Here is a 23,130-nt window from a genome sequence, read left to right as displayed (position 1 = left end):
CTGGCGTAAATTTTCAGATTCATGAAAATTTTCGTATTTTCAAAATGGTTAATTGGTACAAAATAAATTAACACCTGTTCCATGAAAATTGAATATTTATTGTTAGGCATGTGGGCTATTAGTCTCTTTTGTATTTCTGCAATATAATGAAGCCAAACTTGAAAAGGGAGTCCATAAGATTCCACCGTGTTCCTGGACACGTAATTGACAGTTGTAATTCATAGGTGGAGATTATGCTAATTGTGAATGAGCGTACACGCGCACCCTATTTACGAATAAAGGTCACACTGCACTTTTCGTTCCATTGACTTCCATTCAAACGCATGCAAATGCGTCAGACCGGAAACGCAAGCTCGTGCGAAAAATTTTGCATTTCGCTGCGGTCCAAAGTTCAAGTTTGCTGAACTCTGACTACGAATTCGCATCACGTGAAGACGTGCGACCAGTAGAAGATCGATTCGTCACGGCATGACCTCTTGGCTGAATTAAAAGAATGATATTTTTGCAGTAAAGTCGAGTAGGTTCTATATTTTTACATTTTAAATGTATTACTTTAAGTTATGTGTTGAATTCATGTTTATAAAAAAGACGCTGTAGACCGTGACGTCATATCACGACCGTTACAGCATCCGAAAAAATTTCGCATGTTCAAAGTCTAGTGTGACCGCGGCTTAATTGGAATTCATTAACATACACACGTTTAACTATCAAATCTGATGTTTATGAAGCGTTTGTGAATCCGGAGTGCAGTTTTCAGGAAGGTCCGCACAAATTACTCCAAATATACTTTAAGCAAGTTTCATGAATGAGGCCCTTTGTGTTTCTACACCGGGCGTATGCGGCATGTCGTGATGCGATAAAACAAGGTCTTGTTATAATTAAAAGAGCTGTCTAGACTGGCAGTGCCCATTGCAGACATCACAATACCCAAAATATCATAATGACTTGGGGTTGGGCTCTTTTGACTTGTATCTGATGCTTGCCAGACACATCTTTTTCAGTACATGTGAAAATGATTTTGCACTCAGAACAAGGGTGTACAGCAATGAGCTGAAAACCACTTAGAACACCTCAGCATCCACATACTGTAACAAAAACCTGAGCAACCATGTGACGTCAACCATTGCACATGCAAGCACTTTTACCAATGTTTATAGCTATACCAATAATGGGATGTTAGGGGCAATTTTCTATTGGTGTCTGCTGGGTTTGAAAAAAACAGCCCAAAATTGTGAGCTTTGAGGTTTAGTGGATTAGTGTAAATAACACGGCATGTAGTGACTGATGTCATGAGAATGAAAACGCCCGTGTTTAAAGCACATCTGGCAACATGAATGTAGTTATCTTGATACATGGTTTTAGGATAAGGATGCGTTTTAAGACCGCATTCATTATGTCTTGTCTTGGCCCAGATTCAGACTTCTAATGGCTCTCAAATCTTCCGAATTTCACCATAAAACACTGAAGTATGTGTTTGAATGTTTCAGAACATAGTTAAGGCCGGCAGCGCAATACTGGATGCCAGTAATAAAGAGCACTGGGATCAGATACAGAGAACAGAAGGAGGCACAGCACATCTGCTGAGAAACTTTGAGGAATATGCCAACACTGTGGCTCAGAACATGAGGAAAACCTACCTGAAACCCTTCATCATTGTAACCGAGAACATGGGTGAGTTACATTGCTTAAATCAATTTAAATGCAGTGCAGACCAATTACTGAGTACATTGTTTTGAACACTATACAGTTCTTAACCTCAGTCTTTCTTTGACTCTTCAGTTTTTGCAGTGGATTATCTGGACGCCATTTATCCAGATGAAGTACAAATACCTCGTTTCCAAACAACTGACCAGGAGTGTCCCAAAGACCTTAAGTCATCTGTTCTTTTCCCGGAATTCAGCTTCAAATCTTCAGATCATAAAGGTAAAAACGTGCATTATAGTAACAAAAAGACACTGAATTATGATTTACCTAGTTCAGTGGTTCCCAAACTGTGGTACGCGTACCCCTGGGGGTACGTGAGGTGACAAAAGGGGGTACGCGAACAAAATGCTGAGTAGTTCATTTAATTCCACCTTAAAATAATATTAAAATCGAGCATGTATTTCTAACTTCCAAAATGTCGTAAATCCAGTACATTTAATCGAATTACCTCAACATTTGCAGTCAAAAATGACTGTATCCACTATAGACTGTAAAACAAGCAGCATGCAAATAATAGATTGCGTGCCGAATCTGCTGCCTTAAATCGCGCTAAATTACTGTCATTCTCGACAATGCACCTTTGTAAAAGTAGAGATTTAGCACTTACTCGCATGAAGAACAAATATAGACACAGATAATGGATTAATTTTGATTTAAGACTCAAACGTTTTCCGATACAAAAACATACCTTGTGTGAGTTCTTGTATTTAATGATGATAACGAGCAATAATGCAATTGTTCCCAAATATATCCACATGACTGCAAACGTTACATTATTATACAACAGGTCAAAAAATAAAACGTAAATTTTAAACACAGTACTGTCAGTATTTACTCTATTTTGCAATGAAATAATAGTTCTGACGAAAACCACAGCAGAACTACAACACACGTCTGTGTTTCACGAACAATTCTGCGGCTTTGAACAAATCATTGAGAGTCAATGATTCAGTGATTCATTCACAGCCACTTGCTTCGTTACTGAATGAATGACTCGATGACTCACTCATAAAAACAGTGACTTGCTGCCACCTACTAGCGGTTTTAGTTTAATATTTAAAAGTTTTACTTAGTCTTACCATCATTGCATATTTCTCTATTGGACATTTTTTATTTAAAACATTATTTATTTTATAAAGTTATTCATAAAGCTAAAAAAATGCACTGGAAAATCAATTTAGGGGGCAAATATTGTCCCTTAATGGTAAAGGTGTGACTGCAGTCGAAGTGGAAGAGAGGGGGTACGCAGAAGGATGGTAATCCCTTCAGGGGGTACTCCAGGCTAAAAAGTTTGGGAACTACTGACCTAGTTAAAAGGTCAGTTTGAAAGCAGTAATACAGCAGATTGGTTTGCCAAAAGCTGGTTCAACTTGTTAATTTTTCAGTTATGAAATGGCTATGTATAAATATCTCGTTCTGGTAGTTTCTCCTACAGATGATCCAGAATCCCAGAGAAGCTCTGACGAAGAGCACAATCAGGCTACAAACAAAAGGAAAAGGCATGCTGAGAGTCTTCCTCCATTTCCTGTTGCTGCAGTCATCATCTATAAAACTATGGGCCAGCTCCTGCCAGAACACTACGATCCCGACCGCCGAGTCTCAGGTACAGAACGACACTTTTTTAAGTGCTTATCTGACTATATAGTACTTGTCCAAATATTTAGTCTTGTTGGCATTCCACAGCCAAACACAGAACACTGTTGCCATGCTCAGAAGATCTATTTAACATGCCCGTTTTTTCCGCAGGCTGCCAAACCGTCCGGTCATCAACACTCCCATCGTAAGCACAACTGTGTACAGTGAAGGCGAGCCATTACACATTCCTCTGGAGCGACCAATCACGCTGGACTACAACCTTCTCGAGACGGAGGAGAGAACCAAACCTGTGTGCGTGTTCTGGAACCACTCTATCTCGTGAGTCACAACCCCGTCATATTCACACATCTTTATATATAATCGAATACATTTTGAAACATAATACTAAAATCTCAAAAATCAGTCAACATGCTTATTTAATGTCGGTCTGGTATGTCTTTGTGTGTCAGTGTTGGTGGCACGGGCGGCTGGTCGTCCAAAGGATGTGACCTCATTTCCAGGAACAACACCCACATCAGCTGCCAGTGCAATCACATGACCAGCTTTGCTGTCCTTATGGACATCTCCAAGAGAGAGGTACGTGGCTAAAAGGCAGCCATCTTGCCCCAATAGCTAAAAAGGATAGTTCAACCAAAATGAAAATACATTCATCATTTATTCATCTAGTGTTATCAAAAATACCAACTTACACAGATACACACAGGAGCGTTTGAAAGCAGGCGTCTATCAGCGGATCCTAATATATCTGCAGATAGACGGATCTGCTGATAGATTCCTCTGCTGATAGATACCTGCTTTCAAACGCTCCCGTGTGTATCCGTGTAAGCACTTGGTGAAAAGCGTCAAAGATGTCTAATTACAGCATGCTTTTGAAGCATTGATCATTGGAGCCAATCACAGACATACTGTATCTGTTGAGCACGTGAACACAATGGCCAATCAGAGGTGTTTAACCCTTGTGCGGTCTTCGGGGTCTTTTTGACCCGCAAATGATGTTTGCTCAAATTAAAAAAAATTTTCTCTTTGTCCAAATGGCATGAGATTTTGTACGGTGGTTAACACTTTTAAGATCTACAAATAAAAAATAAAAAAATTGAGCAATATCTTGTTTTTATGTTAGTGTAAAAAAAAAAAAGTTACGTTTGGGCAACAAAATGTAATTTTGTAACAATATAATATGTTTTTAAAAACAATGTAATTTTACTCTGTTTATTAATGTTTTTTCTCAACATTTGTGCAGTTTTGGAGGATTCGTCATATCTTTTAAATTTATATAAATAAATTAAAAAATATTTTTTTTATGCATGAAAAGCTTTTTATGTAAAATTCACTTTATAAAAGGCCCAGATTTCTAACTTTCATTCATGTGGATAACATGGATAATTTGACATGGTTTAGTGTAAGATTTTTGCCCATCTTTTGGAAAATGCAGTTTTAAAAGTAAAAAAAAACTATCACTTTTACCAGTAGATGGCTGCAGAGCTCCACTATTTGCTATGTGCTATTTGAATGACTGAAAGACATCTTTTCACAAGTTTTTTTCAGTTTGGATTCATATCTAAATGTTATGAAATCACAATTATAACAAAAAAAAAAACTTTGTCAAAGTTTATCATTTTTGTGCAGGGCAAAATCAGTTTTTCAATAATAATTTTATAATAAAAATAATAAAATAATAAATTATTTTATTTTTGTGTGCGCGCGTGTGTGTGAGCATGTCCATTTTGTATTGGGGATGTTTTTTGCATTTTTGGAAGTGTGCCACTTCATTTCTGTCTGTGTGTGTTGTGCGTTGTTTCTGATTTTGAGGATGGATTTTGTCCAGTTTCTCTGTGGGTTACATTATTGATGATATTATTGAAAAACAGATTTTTTTTCAGTACAAAAAATGCTAAACTTTGACAAAAAGTAATTTTTATTGTTATAATTGTGATTTCATAACATTTAGATATGAATCCAACTGAAAAAAAAAACTTGTGAAAAGAAGTATTTCAGTCATTCAAATAGCACATAGCAAATAGTGGAGCTCTACAGCCATCTACTGGTAAAAATGTTAGTTTTTTTACTTTTATAACTGCATTTTCCAAAAGATGGGCAAAAATCTTACACTGAACCATGTCAAATTATCCATGTTATCCACATGAATGAAAGTTAGAAATCTGGGCCTTTCGTAAAGTGAATTTTACATAAAAAGCTGCTTTTGCATAAAAACCTATTTAAAAAATATTTTTTAATTTATTTATATAAATTTAAAAGACATCACAAATACTCCAAAAACTGCACAAATGTTGAGTAAATTGATGACAATTTTTGGGTGAACTATCCCTTTAAACATGTATTTTTTTCCATTTTTAATTTTTCTGATTCTTTTATCTCTCATTCTGTCAGCATGGTGATGTTCTTCCCCTGAAGATTGTCACCTACACGACGGTATCCGTCTCTCTGCTGGCGCTCCTCTCACCTTCATCCTGCTGGCCATCCTGCACAAACTACGCTCCAATCTCCACAGCATCCACAAGAACCTGGTGGCCGCTTTGTTCTTCTCCGAGCTGATCTTCCTCATCGGAATCAACCAGACCGACAACCCGGTGAGGAACTCTTCTTTAGAATATTACTGTGTGAAACCTGCATGAGTTTAAAAAGAAGAAATATTGCAAAATACTGTCAAATGAAAGTGAGAAGGAACTCAAAAGACCCCACATGAAATTACAAGACTGGCTAAATGGGTTTGATCTTTCATCAAGTTAAATCACAAGTGAGCATTTTCATAAATGTGGTTTCGTGTCTTCTCATCGAGAAAGTCTTGTGTTGTAGTTTTCCCTCTCAGCGATATCCAGAATGTAGATCCCCATTCTCAAATTGCGCTAATTACTTTCTTAAGTCTGTAATTAACAGCTGGATATAATTGCGAGTTGAGGTTTCTTTGACAAATGGCTCTGATTGCTTTGAGGTGGCTTTTATTTTGGGTATATGACAATCCATCACTGAGAAGAGAAGAGTTTTAATGGTCTAAATCCATTGGCGGCACTCATTGGATTTCATCAGATTACAGCTTTCGATACTTCAGATTTTTATATAGATGCTGCAGATGCTTTACCAGCATGTGAAACAACAGTAGTTTTATACATTTTTATTATGTTTGCAATACCACACATAAGTATTTATGAATGGAAGTTCACTATTTTTGGTCATTTGATGTTTAAAGTTCACATTTTCCAGCAGATTTTTTCATGGAGGCATGCTGTGACTGGTGTCTGCTAGCACTAGTGGTCGATTTAAAGTTATACCGACACACTCTCACATTATTTTAATATATGTGAAGTTTTGCTTTACATTGGACGCACTGTTTAGGTCTAACTCTGTAGAGAAGGCATGTATGTCTACTCTGATCTTTAAGTGCCTGAATTTCACAGAATCTGTCATGAATATGTCCAGGTATAAAAAAGATAAAGTGGTGGCTATTTAGAATAAGTGAAAAAGTTATTTACAGTTAGTGTAATGGAAAGTAGACGGTATTTACACATAGCAACAAATAGCATTTTGTTTACTACAAATAGTGATACATGCTATTCACACAAAGTGTAAATAGAAGTAATGTGCTTTTATTAAAGGTGCCCTAGATTCAAAAATTGAATTTACCTCGGCGTAGTTAAATAACAAGAGTGAACTCAGTACATGGAAAAGACATACAGTGAGTTTCAAACTCCATTGTTTCCTCCTCCTTATATAAATCTCATTTGTTTAAAAGACCTCCGAAGAACAGGCGAATCTCAACATAACACCGACTGTTACATAACAGTCGGGGTGTACGCCCCAATATTTGCATATGCCAGCCCATGTTCCCAACATTATAGTGATGGGAAGTTCGGATCATTTTACTGTCTCGGACTTTTGAGTCTCGTTCAACAAAATGAACGAATCTTTTTTCAAGTCATTTCGTTCATTTTAGCAAAATGTAATTAAAATATTACGTGTTACTTCCCCAACACATCTACTACTTATGCAAACGTTGATACCACTACAAACAATACAAAACTACAATGCTATAAGATTCAGAAATGATTAATTCATTACCTGGGTCTTCAGTTTATGACAAGCTGATTAAGCTCACCTCACCTCTTGTCTGACAAGTCTTCGGGTTTAAGTCATTCCTTAATGACGTGACAGGCAGTCCCATGCTAAACCAATGCAGTCCGAGCCGCAAAGAGAATTGATTAGTTCTCTTCATGAGTCTTTCGGGTTTTTGAGTCGTTCCTTAAACACGTGACAGACCCATACACTAAGCCAATGCATTCTGAGCCGGAAAGAGAATTGATTAGTTCTCTTCATGAGTCTTTCGGGTTTTGAGTCGTTCCTTAATCACGTAACAGACCCATACGCTATTTCTGACATTTCTGTCACTGTTTTTGTTACTGTTTCTTGAGGATCTGTGGTGTGTTATTATAAATAAATAAAGCCCTGTTATAAATAAAATATTGATTAATTTATCTTTTTGACTGTCTATCTGTAAATAAACACTAGGCTATATAATAATATAATAATCTAAGCCTACAATACAAAGTATTTATAGCCTAGTTTGTTCATTTTTACTCCAATTTTGAGTTTGCTGTTATAATAATTGCTTTTCCTAGGCAGACTTGACATATTGGTCTAATATATGTATAAGAAGATTGCTCAAAAAGGACATATAATGACATAAATTAAAAGCAAATAACATTTTGAATTTGAATTATTAATGTTAGTTTAAAACATCAAGGTTATGATAACTTCAGCTTTAACAGTTGTAACACAAACTCAAACAAAACTGGAGAGTTAACGTTATTTACTAATAAATATAATGTGCTTGGGTCACACAGCATAGTGTATGGGTATGTCACGTGATTAAGGAACGACTCAAAAACCCGAAAGACTCATGAAATGAACTAATCAATTGAATCATCAGGTGAACTACTACTAGCAGTACAGAACCTGTAGAATATTGCACATGCGCGACTGAACGAATCACCCCCCGAGACGACTCGTTCTTCCCGAGTCACATTAAAGATTCGTTCAAAATGAACGAATCGTTCAAGAACGACACATCACTACAACATTATGAAAGGCATTAGACAAGGGCAGCCAGTATTATCGTCTGGATGTGCAGAGCTGAATCAACAAACTAGGTAAGCAAGCAAGAACAATAGCGAAAAATGGCAGATGGAGCAATAATAACTGACATGATCCATGATATCATGATATTTTTAGTGATATTTGCAAATTGTCTTTCTAAATGTTTCATTAGCATGATGCTAATGTACTGTTAAATGTGGTTAAAGTTACCATCGTTTCTTACTGTTTTCACGGAGACAAGAGCCGTCGCTATTTTCATTTTTAAACACTTGCAGTCTGTATAATTCATAAACACAACTTCATTCTTTATAAATCTCTCCAACAGTGTAGCATTAGCCGTTAGCCACGGAGCACTGCCTCAAACTTATTCAGAATCAAATGTAAACATCAAAATAAACACTGTACTTACGCGATTAGACATGCTGCATGACGAACACTTTGTAAAGATCCATTTTGAGGGTTATATTAGCTGTTTGAACTTTTTTTATGTTGTTTAAGGCAAGCGCGAGCTCTTGGGGCGTGGAACACCAGATTTAAAGGGCCACACACCCTGAATCGGCTCGTTTCTAATTATGCCCCAAAATAGGCAGTTAAAAAAATGAATTAAAAAAAATCTATGTGGTATTTTGAGCTGAAACTTCACAGACACATTCAGGAGACACCTTAGACTTATATTACATCTTTTAAAAAAAAGTTCTAGGGCACCTTTAAGGATAAAAGTCTGAGCTATGGAGGGTTGAGTTAGTAAAAATAGGCTTTACCAACAATTTTGGCTATTTACACAAGTGTAAAATGAAAAAAATTGGTCAAACATAGCTCCAGATTTTATTTCACCAAAATCTAGTATTCTTTTTACTATTCTTAAAACTCTTTTGAAATTCCCTAGGGAAATCATGGCTTAAAAAATATTAATTCTGCTGTTTAAATTTAAATTTATACATCATATTTGTTGTACTGCTTTTAATTTATGGTTTAGATTTTTTGCTATTATTTCAATTTTTGAAATTATTTTATTGTTTTATTATTTTAAAGAATTTTTGCTATTATACAAAATATCCTGTATTACAGCAATTGACCCTTCGCAAAGACCCACCCCCTTAGTTACTGTTGCTTTGTCCGACAAGCCATGGCGTTGTCACGCCACACGCAGTGATAAATACATTGCAGAGCACAGAGGACACTGACAACACATCGACAGACATGACAGAGCAGGTCACTTATGATATTAAAGTCCCAGCTTTCAAGTTGTGTAATTTGTTAAGAAGTTCGAACAATAAAAACCGTTCTGTGGCTCTTTAATGTGTCGTGACAGATTGCTGTAGTGCCTCAGCTCAAGCGGCTTGTGAACCGATCATCTCTTCCTACTAGTTAATTTATCAAATAAACATGAATGAACATCAGAAGGAATGTTGTTTCAAACGTGGAAAGACGTAAATACACACCATTTTTCAAGTTTAAGTCCACAGAGGTTAATCTTATAACTCCTGACTGCTTTGTCGGACAAAAAGACGGATTTGCCGTTATGATTGGTTAGATCGCTTGTCAATCAAACTCCCGGCGAAGGGTCAATTCTACAACATCTGAATGTATTGCAATAATGAGAATATGCTCTCTTTCTCTCTGTGTAGTTTGTGTGTACGGTGATAGCCATCCTCCTGCACTACTTCTACATGTGCACGTTTGCCTGGACATTTGTGGAGGGTTTGCACATTTACCGCATGCTCACCGAAGTCAGAAACATCAACCACGGCCACATGCGCTTCTACTACGCCATCGGCTGGGGGATACCTGCTATTATTACAGGTCAGACACACACACCCTCTTCAGTCTGTTCCCTAATTACTATTTCATGTACACCCAACCCAACGTTTTTGCAGGTTCATATTTGTACGCTCATGCACTCAGCTTATGTCCACAATGTCAACATAGATACACACCTTTAGCTTATGAATTTCCCTCATAGACTATTAGAATTTTTTTTTTTTTTTTTAAGAACCACATTCATGTCATTGGGCTTGGACTCGCTCCTTCCTTTGAATGGTGTGTGTGTGATCCCTGTGGGAATGAGACAGGACGCCATTGTCTTCATATTACTACCTCTCGGTCTCTCGCTCTGTCTTTTTTCTTTCTTTTTCTGTTTTCTCTCCGGTGGCTCCGCTCTCCATAATGGGTGTCACTTTCTCCACTGGCACATGCTCAAAGCAGTGAAAAAGCCCCTATCCTACAGATAATAGAGGCTGACCCGACTCCTCTCTGCTCCTCCCAGCTCAATAAATGGCTACCTGCTTTCTTTACTCCTTTCTGTAATTCATTGCTCATAGTTTGGGTTAAGGATTTTAACAAACTTCAGGGTGCAACTCCCTCTGCTTCGTGCTGTGGACATGATTGATCTGCAGACCTCAAATTGTGCTGCTGTTACTTGTCTAAGTGATCACACTTACCATATTCACCAAATGCAATGCAAAAAATTTCAAAAGGCTTGTTGTAACCAAACCATAACCAAACCATATCTGGAGACTAGAATATCTTAGAATATGAGTGAAACATAGGGGAGGCTTAGTATTCACATAGAAACACTAGCAACCACTCAGAAAACATTAGAAACTGCATAGTAAAGCCTTAGCAACCACCTTGGAGCTCTCTAAAAACTGCTCAGAACACCTTAGTAACTGCTTATCAAAGCCCTAGCAACTACCAACATGCCGTAAACCACTTGGAACACATTAGCAACACCCTAGCAACCACCTTGAACACTGTGGCATTCATGTTAAAAAAAACACTCCCAACAACTTAGTAACAGCCTAAAAAACACTCAGAACACATTAGCAACTGCATAGCAAAGCCTTAACAACCACCTAGAAAACCCTGGCAACCATGTAGCAATCACTCAGGACACCATAGCAGTGTGTTAAAAACAACTCCAAACAACATAAACTACACAGCAACACATTAGAAACACTTGGAACACCTTAGTAACTGCACAGCAAAACCTTATCAACTACCTAGCAACATGTTACAAACCACTTAGAACACATTAGCAACCACCTACTGTAGCAACACCCTAGCAACAACCCTGAAAACTGTGCCATTCACATGTTAAAAAAACCTCCCAACAACTTAGCAACAGCATAAAAACACTCAGAACACATTAGTAACTGCATAGCAAAGCCTTAACAACCACTAAGAAAACCATAGCAACCACGTAGCAATCACTCAGGACACCATAGCAACTCCTTAGCAACCACATACAGTAGCAACACCATAGCAGTGTGTTAAAAACAACTCCAAACAACGTAAACTACACAGCAACACATTAGAAACACCTTAGTAACTGCACAGCAAAGCCCTATCAACTACCTAGCAACATGTTATAATCCACTTAGAATACATTAGCAAACACTTACTATAGCAACACCCTAGCAACCACCCTGAACACTGTGGCATTCACATGTTAAAAAAACACACCTAACAACTTAGCAACAACACCAACCACCTAGAAAACCTTAGCAATCACATAGCAATCACTCAGGACACTATAGCAACACCTTAGCAACTACCTACAGTAGCAACAACAGTAGTTAAAAACAACTCCAAACTTAAACTGCATAGATACACATTAAAAACACTCAGAAAACCTTAGCAACCACTAAGCAACACCCCTATAATATTACTCAGAACAACCAAATAACAATATTTTGGCAACCACCCACAAAATCTTAGCCTTGTGGGTCACTGTGATTTTGACATGTTCATATTTTGTTGATCCTGGAACAACATTCCTGTCCAAAAATTTAGTCTTAACCCTATCCCTACCCCTAAACCTATAAATACTTATCCCTAAAATCAGAGGGAAATGATAGGTGAATAACACTGACCCTGCCTGTAAGCCTAAACCTGACATAAACTAGAAAACTTGTCCCTCAGATCTGATTGGTTAACTGGAATGTTGATCCAGGATCAACAAAGATGATCCAGGAACATGTTGTACTTGGTGAAATCACATTCACCAGCATGGTGGCAGCAAATTTTACAGAGAAAAGCATGTTTCTTAAGATGATGTAAAAGTCATGTTGACGTCTATATCCCATCAGGTTTGGCTGTGGGTTTGGATCCTCAGGGATATGGAAACCCTGACTTCTGCTGGCTGTCTGTCCATGACACCCTCATCTGGAGTTTTGCCGGACCCATTGCTGTAGTGGTGCTGGTAAGTCCATCCAACAGTCATCTATTGATCATTCTGACTATCAGTCTAATGTAATTCTCTATCCACGTCAACTGCTTGAACGTTAAACGATCTCTTTAACAGGTCAACATTGTTATCTTTGTGCTGGCGGCCAAGGCGTCATGTGGCCGTAGACAACGTTCCTATGAGAAGTCTGGGGTCATGTAAGACGTTGTTATCCTGTCCCTTGAGAGCATTTACCGAGGATAGTTTTATGTAGTGGTACTCATTGTGGTTTGTTTTTGCATGTGCTCCAGTCCTGCTATGCGGATGGCCTTTCTGCTCCTGTTGCTCATTAGTGCCACCTGGCTGCTGGGTTTAATGGCTGTTAACAGTGATGTCATGACCTTCCACTACCTGTTTGCCATCTTCAGCTGTCTACAGGTAACAGTCATACTCTTCCTGACCTTGGTTTTTCAAAAATAGACAAATAAGGCAAACATCACTATAACTGTTGCTCATGCTAAGCCTTAAAAACATACAAAAGCACTCTATATCTTGTATGTGTGTTCTTGCATTCGGAAATCTGTCAGACTGAAGTGCAGATGCAGGATGTGTTTAATACAGGTTTCAGTGATGTTATTGTTAACTAAAACGATACTGCTTTACCGAAATACAATTTCAATAGGTATCCGCAACATCAGGAGTTTCATGTGAGGGTGGAAAAAAGCAGATTTTGGTTTGCGGGAATTCGAAAGCATGCTTGAACCACACTTTAAAACTATATATATATATATATATATATATATATATATATATATATATATATATATCTGTAGGAAAGTGGACCTCGAGGGCCAGAGTTGAGAAGCTTAGCCTTAGCAACTAATTCAAATAAATTGAAATAAGTTTAAGCTGAAGTACTAAAATTACTAAAGGTAAAAATAAAATAAAAATAAAGCTAAATAAATAAAAAAAAAAACTAATAAATATATTAAAAATAATAAAAATGACAAAAGCACGTAACAAAATTATTAACACAGACAGGTTTCCATTTCCTTTTTCTGTTTTTAGGGCATATTCATTTTCTTCTTCCACATCGTGTTCAATAAAGAGGTGAGGAAAAATCTGAAGAACGTTTTCACAGGAAAGAAACAGTTACCTGATGATTCCAGCACCACGCGCACCACCCTACTGACGGTAAGTTACTGTAACGCATATAAACGATTCAATATTTATACATTAATTGTCCTTCATGCATCTGGAAACAGCAGTTAGGATTGGATTCAATGTCAATTTATTTAGTAGCAAATTAATAACCAAGTCATTTCAATTAAGTAATTTGCAAGCATTAAGTAATTTCGCCTAATTTGCTATCAAAGGAAGAAGTTTGCTGTGGTCTGGCATTTGGAAATGTATTTTTTCTCTTGATTTACACTACTGTGCTCTCTCTCTGCCTTTAGCGTACTCTGAACTGTAATAACACGTACATGGAGGACGGTGCGCTGTACCGCTCGGGCATAGGCGAGTCGACGGTGTCTTTGGAGAGCACAGTCAGGTCAGCCAAGAGTCACAGCAGCTACCTTACTTACACACACAGGTAACACGCTACTGCTGGGGCACGGCGCTACACGCTGATTATGTAACATTTCACTTTCTCTTATCCTACTTGACATTTCTCAATAACATTCAGAAATGAAAATTCGGTCATTTATTACTCACCCTCATGTCGTTCCACACCCGTAAGACCTTTGTTCATCTTTGGAACACAAATTAAGATATTTTTGATAAAATCCACTAGCTCAGTGAGGCCTCTATTGCCATAAAAACAATTAACCCTTTCAGTGCCCAGAAAGCTACTAAAGACATATTTAAAACAGTTCATGTGACTACAGTGGTTCAACCTTAATGTTATGAAGCGATGAGAATACTTTTTGTGTGCCAAAAAAACTAAATAATGACTTATTATCTGATAAATATCTGCTTCATGAAACTTCGAAGCTTTATGAAACTTCTTTTTTGAATCAGTGGTTCAGAGCGCCAAAGTCACGTGATCTCAGTAAATGAGGCTTCGTTATGTCATAAGTGTTTTGAAATTTCAGTAGCTCATGTAACTTTGGCAGTTTGATACGTGTGAACCACTGATTCGAAACAAAAGATTCGTAAAGCTTCGAAGCTTCATGAAGCAGTGTTTTGAAATCGCCCATCACTAAATATTGATGAAAAGTCGTTATTTTGTTGTTTTGGCACACAAAAAGTATTCTCGTAGCTTCATAATATTAATGTTGAACCACTGTAGTCACATGAACTGTTTTAAATATGTCTTTAGTAGCTTTCTGGGCATTGAAAATGTTAATTGTCTTGCTGGCAATGCAGGCCTCACTGAGCCATCGGATTTTATCAAAAATATCTTAATTTGTGTTCCGAAGATGAACGAAGGTCTTACGGGTGTGGAACAACATGAGGGTGAGTAATTAATAGCAGAATTTTCTTTTTTGAGTGAATTAACCCTTTAATGATTTTGCCTTGACTTTTTTCTTTTCATATGCATGAGCAAAAATGCATGGCTTCTGCTTTGCAGTGCTGCGATAATGTACACAAACGCACAAACGCTAACCTGTTCCTGCATGTATATCCATGAATGTTGTGTGTTAACATCTGTCTCATTGTATAACGTAATCAAATGCTCTGTTTATAGATTCAGTTCAATAGTAATTTTCAAAGCACTTATCATTATGTGTAAATACTGTGAATTTTCTGAGGATTTTGCATTATGATGTACTATATGCTATCTTGTATAAACGTCGCTCTGCAAACTTAGCATAGCATACTAGTAGAATGACCTATTAATTAACTCACAGTAGGACCTGTATTGTTATTAATGATTATTAATGACATGATCTTGACCAAAAATTGACGCACCTCTTGATGGAAATAACATCACAATATTTATTTTCATCAAGAGGTGCATCAATTTTTGGTCAAGATCTTGTATTGACAATGCAAATCTGTAAAGTCTCCTCCAGCACATCCCAAAGACTTTCAATGAATTTAAGGTCTGGACTCAGAGGTGCCAATTCATGTGTGAAAATGATTCTTCATGCTCCCTCCCAACCATTCTTTCACAAGTTGAGCCTGATGAATCTTGCCATCCTGATATATGGCTATGATGTATCTTCCTACATGGTTGTTTAAGAAATGAACAACCATGTAGGAACAAATGAGCCAAATGAGATTGCTTGCACAACATTTAAATAGTCTGGTTCATTGTTTGCTGAAAGTTAAGCTCCTCTGAACCCCTCCACCTCCCCCAGTTCCACCTGCCTAGATCTGCTACGGGACTTTTGTATGCCTATTCATGCAGCAGCAGCAGCATATCTTACATGCTCACAGCAGCGTGTCTGTGTGTCTATTAGCAGTAGCAAGTACGTACTTGAATAATCAGTAGCAGCAGCGTAGCAGATCTTAGTCCACCTTGGCCAAATACTATCAACTAATACTACAAATCATTGCCATATTCAATAACAGGCTAAAACGTATTTTGAGAGTTGTCGTAATTGAAATATAAGGCAAGTCGTATCTTAAACGTGTAATTAAGTGGAATTTTACGCTAAGAGTTTAGAAGCTGAACCTTTAGCTAGCAAGAAATAGATCAAGTCAGCATGGGCTTTATTTTGTTTTTCACTTGAATCTAATCTCACTGCAAGTAGAGGTCATGTGTGAGGCATCTGTCTTGTATCTCTCTCATTCTCCTTCTTTCACTCCTACACAGGGATGAGTTGGGTCAGAAGCCCAGTGTTTCATCTGGAAATGCTAAAGCCGGACACACTGACATTGACGGCTCACTCTTCCATAACGGCACTAAAGCAGATGGTATGAAAAAACCTTTCCAAGCCAGCACTATACTTAACGCCTGTTATCCACATGTAAACTAGGGTAGCGTGACATATTTATTTGTGAACTACAAACTGTTGAGGTTGACGTAAGGTTGTGTGTATTCAGACTCAGATTCGGACAGCGAGCTCTCCGTAGACGACCACAGCAGCTCGTATGCCTCCTCTCACTCATCTGACAGCGAAGATGAAGACATCGACATGAAGCCCAAGTGGAATAATGAGAGACAACCACTACACAGCACTCCGAAGGGTACAAGAGAAGGTATTCTTCTTTCATAATGACATTAAATATGGAAATCTGAAATTGATTGATGTATTTGCAAGTTATTGATCTGTCAGTTAACATTAACCATGTGTTTAGTGGACACGGTGTCCAATCACGTCAAGCCTTACTGGCCGACTGAAACCATGACAGCCAGTGACAGTGAAGATCCCGGAGGGGCAGAGAGACTGAGAGTGGAGACGAAAGTTAACGTGGAGCTCCATCATGAAAGTAAACTCAATCACATTGGAGAGACCACTCAGGAGAAAGACCAACCAACACCCTCCATCCAAGCCAACAGCAACCACCAACCTGAACAGAGGAAAGGTGAGACTGGCAAACAAACACTTTTATTAACTGTAAAACATCAGTTGAGAGGGGGGTGGGAGAAAAGGATCAAATATATACTAATATTCCCATGTACTTTTTTTTCTTATAGGTATTCTGAAGAACAAGATATCCAAATATCCTCCTCCACTGACAGACAAAAACATGAAAAACAAACTTCGGGAGAAGTTATCGGACTACAATCCCCCGACAATCTCCTCCAGAGTGCCCTCTATAGCCTCTAATGATGGGGGCAACGGCCACAACGTCCTCATCAAGCCCCCTCATCAGCCACCCGTCCAACCACGAGAACAGCAGAACGGCATGGCCATGAATCTGAGATCAGGGACTGTTAACGGCGGCAACCTGTCAGACTCTGAGTAAGACGCTATTCAACACTCCACCTTTCTTCACCCAAACCTTTTTGTCTATCTATCTTTTATGTTTTTTTATCTATTACAAAAATAAAGGCAGAGTTCAGTAATGGGTTATAAATTGCATTGGTTGATTCTATTATACTATTAATATTGGCATGATTAGTTAATACTAATACCAGAGAAATTTCATGATACCAGTTTCGATATTGCATCCAAAACAAATTGCGAAATATTCTAAATTTTTTTCAGGTCAAAAGAAAAAAGTGTAACACTTTACAATAGAAACTTTACATTTAAAAACTACTTTAGTTAACATTAACTAACAATGAACAATTCTTCTACAGCATTTATTAATCTTAGTTCATGTTCATTTCAACATTTGCTAATATATTTTTTTTATCTGCTAACATTTTTTAATGCACACTGAAACTTAAAAAACAGTGAACACTTGTATTGTTATTAACTAACATTAAGGAGATAGTTCACCCAAAAATTAAAATTAACCCATGATTTACTCGCCCTCAAGCATTCCTAAGTGTATATGACTATCTTCTTTCAGACGAACTCAGTTGGAGTTATATCAAAAAATATCCTGACTCTTCCAAGCTTCATAATGGAGATTTTGAAGCTCCAAAAGTGTATCCATACATCTTAAAAGGTAGTCCACAAAGTTCCAAGGGGGTAAATAAAGGCCTACTCAATTGAAGTAATGGGTTTTTTTAAGAAAAATATCCATATTTAAACCAGCTTCCGGTAATGGCCATAAGCAAGTCAAGTTCTGGCTAGGGCTGGGTATTGACACAATTTTCACGACTCAATTCGATTACTATTCACATGCTTTGATTCGATTTGATTACAATTTCGATTCGATTCGATATCGATTATTTTGGATGTAGTATTTAAGTTACAGTACATGGCAAATTTTCTAGAGGGAGGAAAAAATCTCTCAACTAATGCTGTAAACTACACATGTAAGTCAGTTGGTACTACTATGATAATATTGAAGGTTAAATTAACTTATTTATATACGAACACTTAAATTACACTCAATGATGTTTTTATTATAAATAAACTTTACAATTACATAATCATGTTTCTACTCCCATTTGTTTTTTTGAAATATAAACATTTAAATTGATTTATTCAACTGATTTATTCAAACATACGGAAGAGGATTAGGGCCAAGCAATAATAACAAAATAAAACCATCTCGAGATTAAAGTTGTTAAATTTTGAGAAAAAACTTGTTAAATTTCGAGAAAAAAGTTGAGACAAAATGTTGAGAATAAACTCGTTAAATTACGAGAAAAAACTCATTAAATTTCGAGAAAAAAGTCATTAAATTACGAGAAAAAAGTAACGAATTTGTTCTCGTAATTTAATGAGTTTTTTCTCGTAATTTAATGAGTTTATTCTCAACATTTTATCTCGACGTTTTTCTCGAAATTTAACGAGTTTTTTCTCGTAATTTAATGAGTTTATTCTCAACATTTTATCTCGACTTTTTTTCTCGAAATTTAACGACTTTTTTTCTCATAATTTAATGAATTTGTTCTCATAATCTAACGACTTTTTTCTCGTAATTTAATGACTTTATTCTCAACATTTTATTTAGACTTTTTTCTCGAAATTTAACAACTTTAATCTCGAGATGGTTTTATTTTTTTATTATTGCTTGGCCCTAATCCTTTTCTGTACAAACATGCATTAAATATTGAATACTATTAAAAAAAATTATAATGAATATGTAACGGTGCATAGCTATATTTATCAGAATGCTGCTTTCTAGAGTTCATTTTTCTAGCTGACTATTGAGTTTATGTTCACATGCGCTCCGTGCTGCCGCTTCTCTTTAACTGAGGCGCTAAAGCGATCTGTCACGCCACATTAAACAGCACCAAAACGGTATTTATTTTTTGAATCTCATAATAAGATGGACGTCATTTGAAATCTGAGACTTTGCTTCATATCAAAAGTAACAAAGAACAAAGATTACTGAGATTTATTGGATTGGAGGCGCTACTTATTCTGCTCATTCATGAACTGAAACCAGACTAGACTAATCGATTCTTGGGATTTAAGAATCAATATCGTTTCTTAAAAACGAGAGCTGGGTGATATATCGCATGCGATTTTCACGCGCATTTCATCAGTAAAGCCGGTTCCCTGATTACCGCTAAATCGCCATCACCGGCTTTCAAATGGAGCGGCATTTAATAGACAGAGCTGTAGTTCACTGACAAGCCACGCAATATCGCGTTCATTATCACAGGTGAATCGCATTCGAAAAATTCTCAACTTTTCAGAATGCCGCAAGCGCACCCCAGGTCATGTGACAAGAAAAAACAAGAAAGCTTCGGCCTTTCCGTAACAAAACATCGAAAGCTCAGCCAAACAGCTGATCGTAGCTGTACAGGGTGGTTTTTACATCTCATCTCCATAAATATATCTAGTAGTAAAACTAATGCAAGGGCTAGAAATTAATTTATCCTTTGCTGAAACTTCCTACTCCTCGTGAAGAGCACAGTTCATGGTTGCATATCAACGGCAGACGCCACGGGAGCGCAAGTGCTTTGGAAAGAAGGAGAAAGCGGGGCGGCCATGCTTTCCACGCGTTTTTAGACATGATATGTGAACGGCCCTTTAGACTGCTGCGCTTCTGCTTTTGTCAATACGTCATTCATCGGGTCAGAGGTCACTCTTCCACCAGAACTAGACTTGCGTATGGCCAATATCGGAAGCCAATTATTATAGCTTATAAAGTTTTAAATTACAAAAACGCATCACTTTGCTTCAGAAGGCCTTTATTAAACCCCTGGAGCCGTATGGATTACTTTTATAATGGATGGATGTGCTTTTTGGGGCTTCAAAATCTCAATCCCTATTCACTACCATTATAAACCTTGGAGGACTAACTCCGACTGTGTTCGTCTGACAGAAGATAGTCATATACTCCTAGGATAGCTTGAGGGTGAGTAAATCATGGGATAATTTTCATTTTTGGGTGAACTATCCCTTTAACAAAGGTTAATAAATGCTATGAAAATATATTATTCATTGTTAGTTAACACAATTATTACATTATTGTAAAGTGTTACTGAAAAAAACTAGAAATTATTCTTTGCATAAAGACATTGAAGTTTATTGCACAGTGACATTATTGTAATTTTTTAAATCAATATATGCTTAACTGCACATATTTAAACTGCAGTGACACCGCCAGACTTTTTAAATTGATAGTAGCAATACTGCAGAAAGACTGATATTATTAGTTTTTTTTTTTTTTTTTTTACATTTTATTTTCGAATGCTAGTACCAGACATTTCTACAATATAGTTGGAATAGAACACACTTTGAAAATGTAGTTTTGCATGTTTTTGAAACCTGAGCCTTCTGATTCTGTTCAGCTCTTTGTGTCTATTGAAGCATGTGTCCCGAAAACAAAGAAACGTCTTCTTTACACCTGTTGTCCATGTGGCATGCGGCTGCTGTACTTGGCCTGTATTCCTGCAGAACACCCTCCTAACCCGCATGTATCCTCCTTCCTTTTCTCTCCCTTTCTGCTCACTACAGCGGCAGTAATGAAACATCAATTTGACCCAGCAGGAAACCTGAGGAACTTCTGCCCTCGTGAGGGGAGAATATCATCCCTTGACAGTGGGAGGAAGCTGGAAAGCAAAGGTGGATTACACAAAGACCCTTCCTGTAGGCGCACCTTGCTCTCCAGCGTGTCCCTGGGATCCAGGCTCCATTGGAAAACAGTATTACTGCAGATGTCTGCCTGTTAAATGAAAGTTAAGGAAAGAATAAGGGAATGTATCTAAATACACAAGACCGGGTCCGCGAGGAAATATGGAAACTGTGCCAAACCACTAAACGTGGGACTTCAAGCATCCCAGCATGCCGAGCGACACGCTCTGACTGACTGACAGGTGGACTTGAAGAGACACAAGTAATTTTGTACGTAATTTTTTATGATTGCACAAGGCTGGAACTTTATAGAGACATTTTCCGATTACGAAAATCACAGAATGCTGAAATGTTCACCAAGTGCCCTGCTTGGCTCGTCCTCATAGAGGAGATCCGTCTCTTGACTAATACTTTCCTCATGTAATTACTGTGTAGATATATTGTTGTTGTTGTTGTTTTGAAATTGTAATATTTTAAGGCACATTTGTATATTGAAAAGCATTTTTAATAACATTTAATGCAAGACTATTTTTATCCAATGTGGTTAAATCACAAATGTTTTGTACTTGATTTGCAGAGTTAATCATTTGGGTTTCTCTGGTGCTCTAGTCCCAAAACACGACTAAAAGTCTATCAAAAACACTGTTCAACTTTCACAATATTCAGTGGCGATGTTTTATAATGTTTGAACTGTGAAGACATGCCCTTAGACTCAAGGAAATGAAAATGAATGTGTTTTCTTTTTTTATTAATTGACTATTCACAATTCATATTCCAAAGACGCAGCAGTGAAAGAGACTTGCAGGTGTTTTAAATCATATTTCACAACAAAAGACACTGGATTTCTTATGACATAGCTGTATTTATTTTTATGTTTTGAGACACTGGACAAAAATTGAAGCTGTAAAAATAAAAGCTCTCTGAATTTGTATCTTTGTTGTATAATCTCTATGTCTTTTCTCATTCCAAGCACAAATGTGAGGTCAAGTATAATATACTAACACTTATTTTGTTTTTCCTAAACTCTTAATTAAGTATTTTATTAAAATGTATGGAATATGTATGCATCTAGCTAGATGTATTATGTACATTGTTTTTAACTTACTAACTCTATCTGTGTATACTAGGTATGTTAGTACGCAAACTTCATCACTAGTTAAGTTAGTTTTAGTGTCTTGTTTGAGATTTACTTCACTCCGACCTGCTTTCTGCCCTTTACCCCGAATTCCAGCATAACACTTTTACTGTCGCAGGTGGCACAGAGAAGAATTCATCTTCAGCTGAGCTTGATTATCCTGAGTGCTCTGTACTGCCTCACTTCAAAGAGCACATGAAATATTAACAACTGAAGTGAGTGGCCTCTGAACTCACGCTCAAAATGAGAAAAAGTGTGGGGTGGTGTAATCTTCATTTCCAGTGTTGGGGAAAGATACTTTTAAAAGTAATGCATTACAATATTGCGTTACTAAAAAAGTTACTAAGTAACTTTTTATGAAAAGTAATGCATTAAGTTACAAGTGTTCACACTTATGATTTCTCTCAGCATGGGGACAGGAGAGATGTCAGTTAGCCAATAAATGTAAAAACAAAAGTAGAGTTAAAAGAGTAACTTTTTAACTCTTTTAACTTTGTTGTAAAATTAAAAGTAATATGTTACTTTACTAGTTACTTGGAAAAAAGTAATGAGATTACGTAACTCGCATTACTTTTAATGAGTTACACTGTTCATTTCATATACTGAGATTAAAAAAAACTTTAAAGTAAACAAAAACTGTTTAAAGGTGCAATATGTAAAATTTCTGTCCCATAGAGGTCGCTAGAGGCCTATTCAAAACAATGGCATAGCTTGATGACGGCAAGTTTGAGAGCAGAATCTTGGGACATGTGGTCTTCACATCACAGCTGGTGGAAAAGAATTGAGATAGGACTCGGGAATAAATCATGTTCATGGACGCGATTATTAACGTTACTGTAGTATGAAACAGAGCAGGACCGAGTGTTGTGGGA

The 23,130-nt window shown here is 37.1% G+C and overlaps 1 protein-coding gene across 1 annotated transcript in view; it reads left to right on the top strand.

Annotated features, from left to right (window-relative positions):
- The window catches only part of celsr1a (cadherin EGF LAG seven-pass G-type receptor 1a), a 123,768-nt gene extending 101,714 nt beyond the window's left edge, over positions 1-22,054 (top strand). The window contains 18 exon segments of the mRNA XM_048155011.1: positions 1,488-1,671; positions 1,780-1,923; positions 3,128-3,329; positions 3,451-3,618; positions 3,750-3,876; positions 5,689-5,755; positions 5,758-5,888; positions 10,038-10,212; positions 12,501-12,613; positions 12,716-12,795; positions 12,889-13,015; positions 13,646-13,771; positions 14,035-14,171; positions 16,344-16,444; positions 16,574-16,729; positions 16,829-17,056; positions 17,169-17,436; positions 21,040-22,054. Of these exon segments, the coding sequence (XP_048010968.1) occupies positions 1,488-1,671; positions 1,780-1,923; positions 3,128-3,329; positions 3,451-3,618; positions 3,750-3,876; positions 5,689-5,755; positions 5,758-5,888; positions 10,038-10,212; positions 12,501-12,613; positions 12,716-12,795; positions 12,889-13,015; positions 13,646-13,771; positions 14,035-14,171; positions 16,344-16,444; positions 16,574-16,729; positions 16,829-17,056; positions 17,169-17,436; positions 21,040-21,067 (2,562 nt within the window). The 3' untranslated portion in view covers positions 21,068-22,054.
- Positions 22,055-23,130: the final 1,076 nt, after the last annotated feature.

This window comes from Megalobrama amblycephala, linkage group LG14 (genome assembly GCF_018812025.1).
Source record: "Megalobrama amblycephala isolate DHTTF-2021 linkage group LG14, ASM1881202v1, whole genome shotgun sequence".
Lineage (NCBI taxonomy): Eukaryota > Metazoa > Chordata > Actinopteri > Cypriniformes > Xenocyprididae > Megalobrama > Megalobrama amblycephala.
This window is presented reverse-complemented; position numbering and strand designations above follow the sequence as displayed.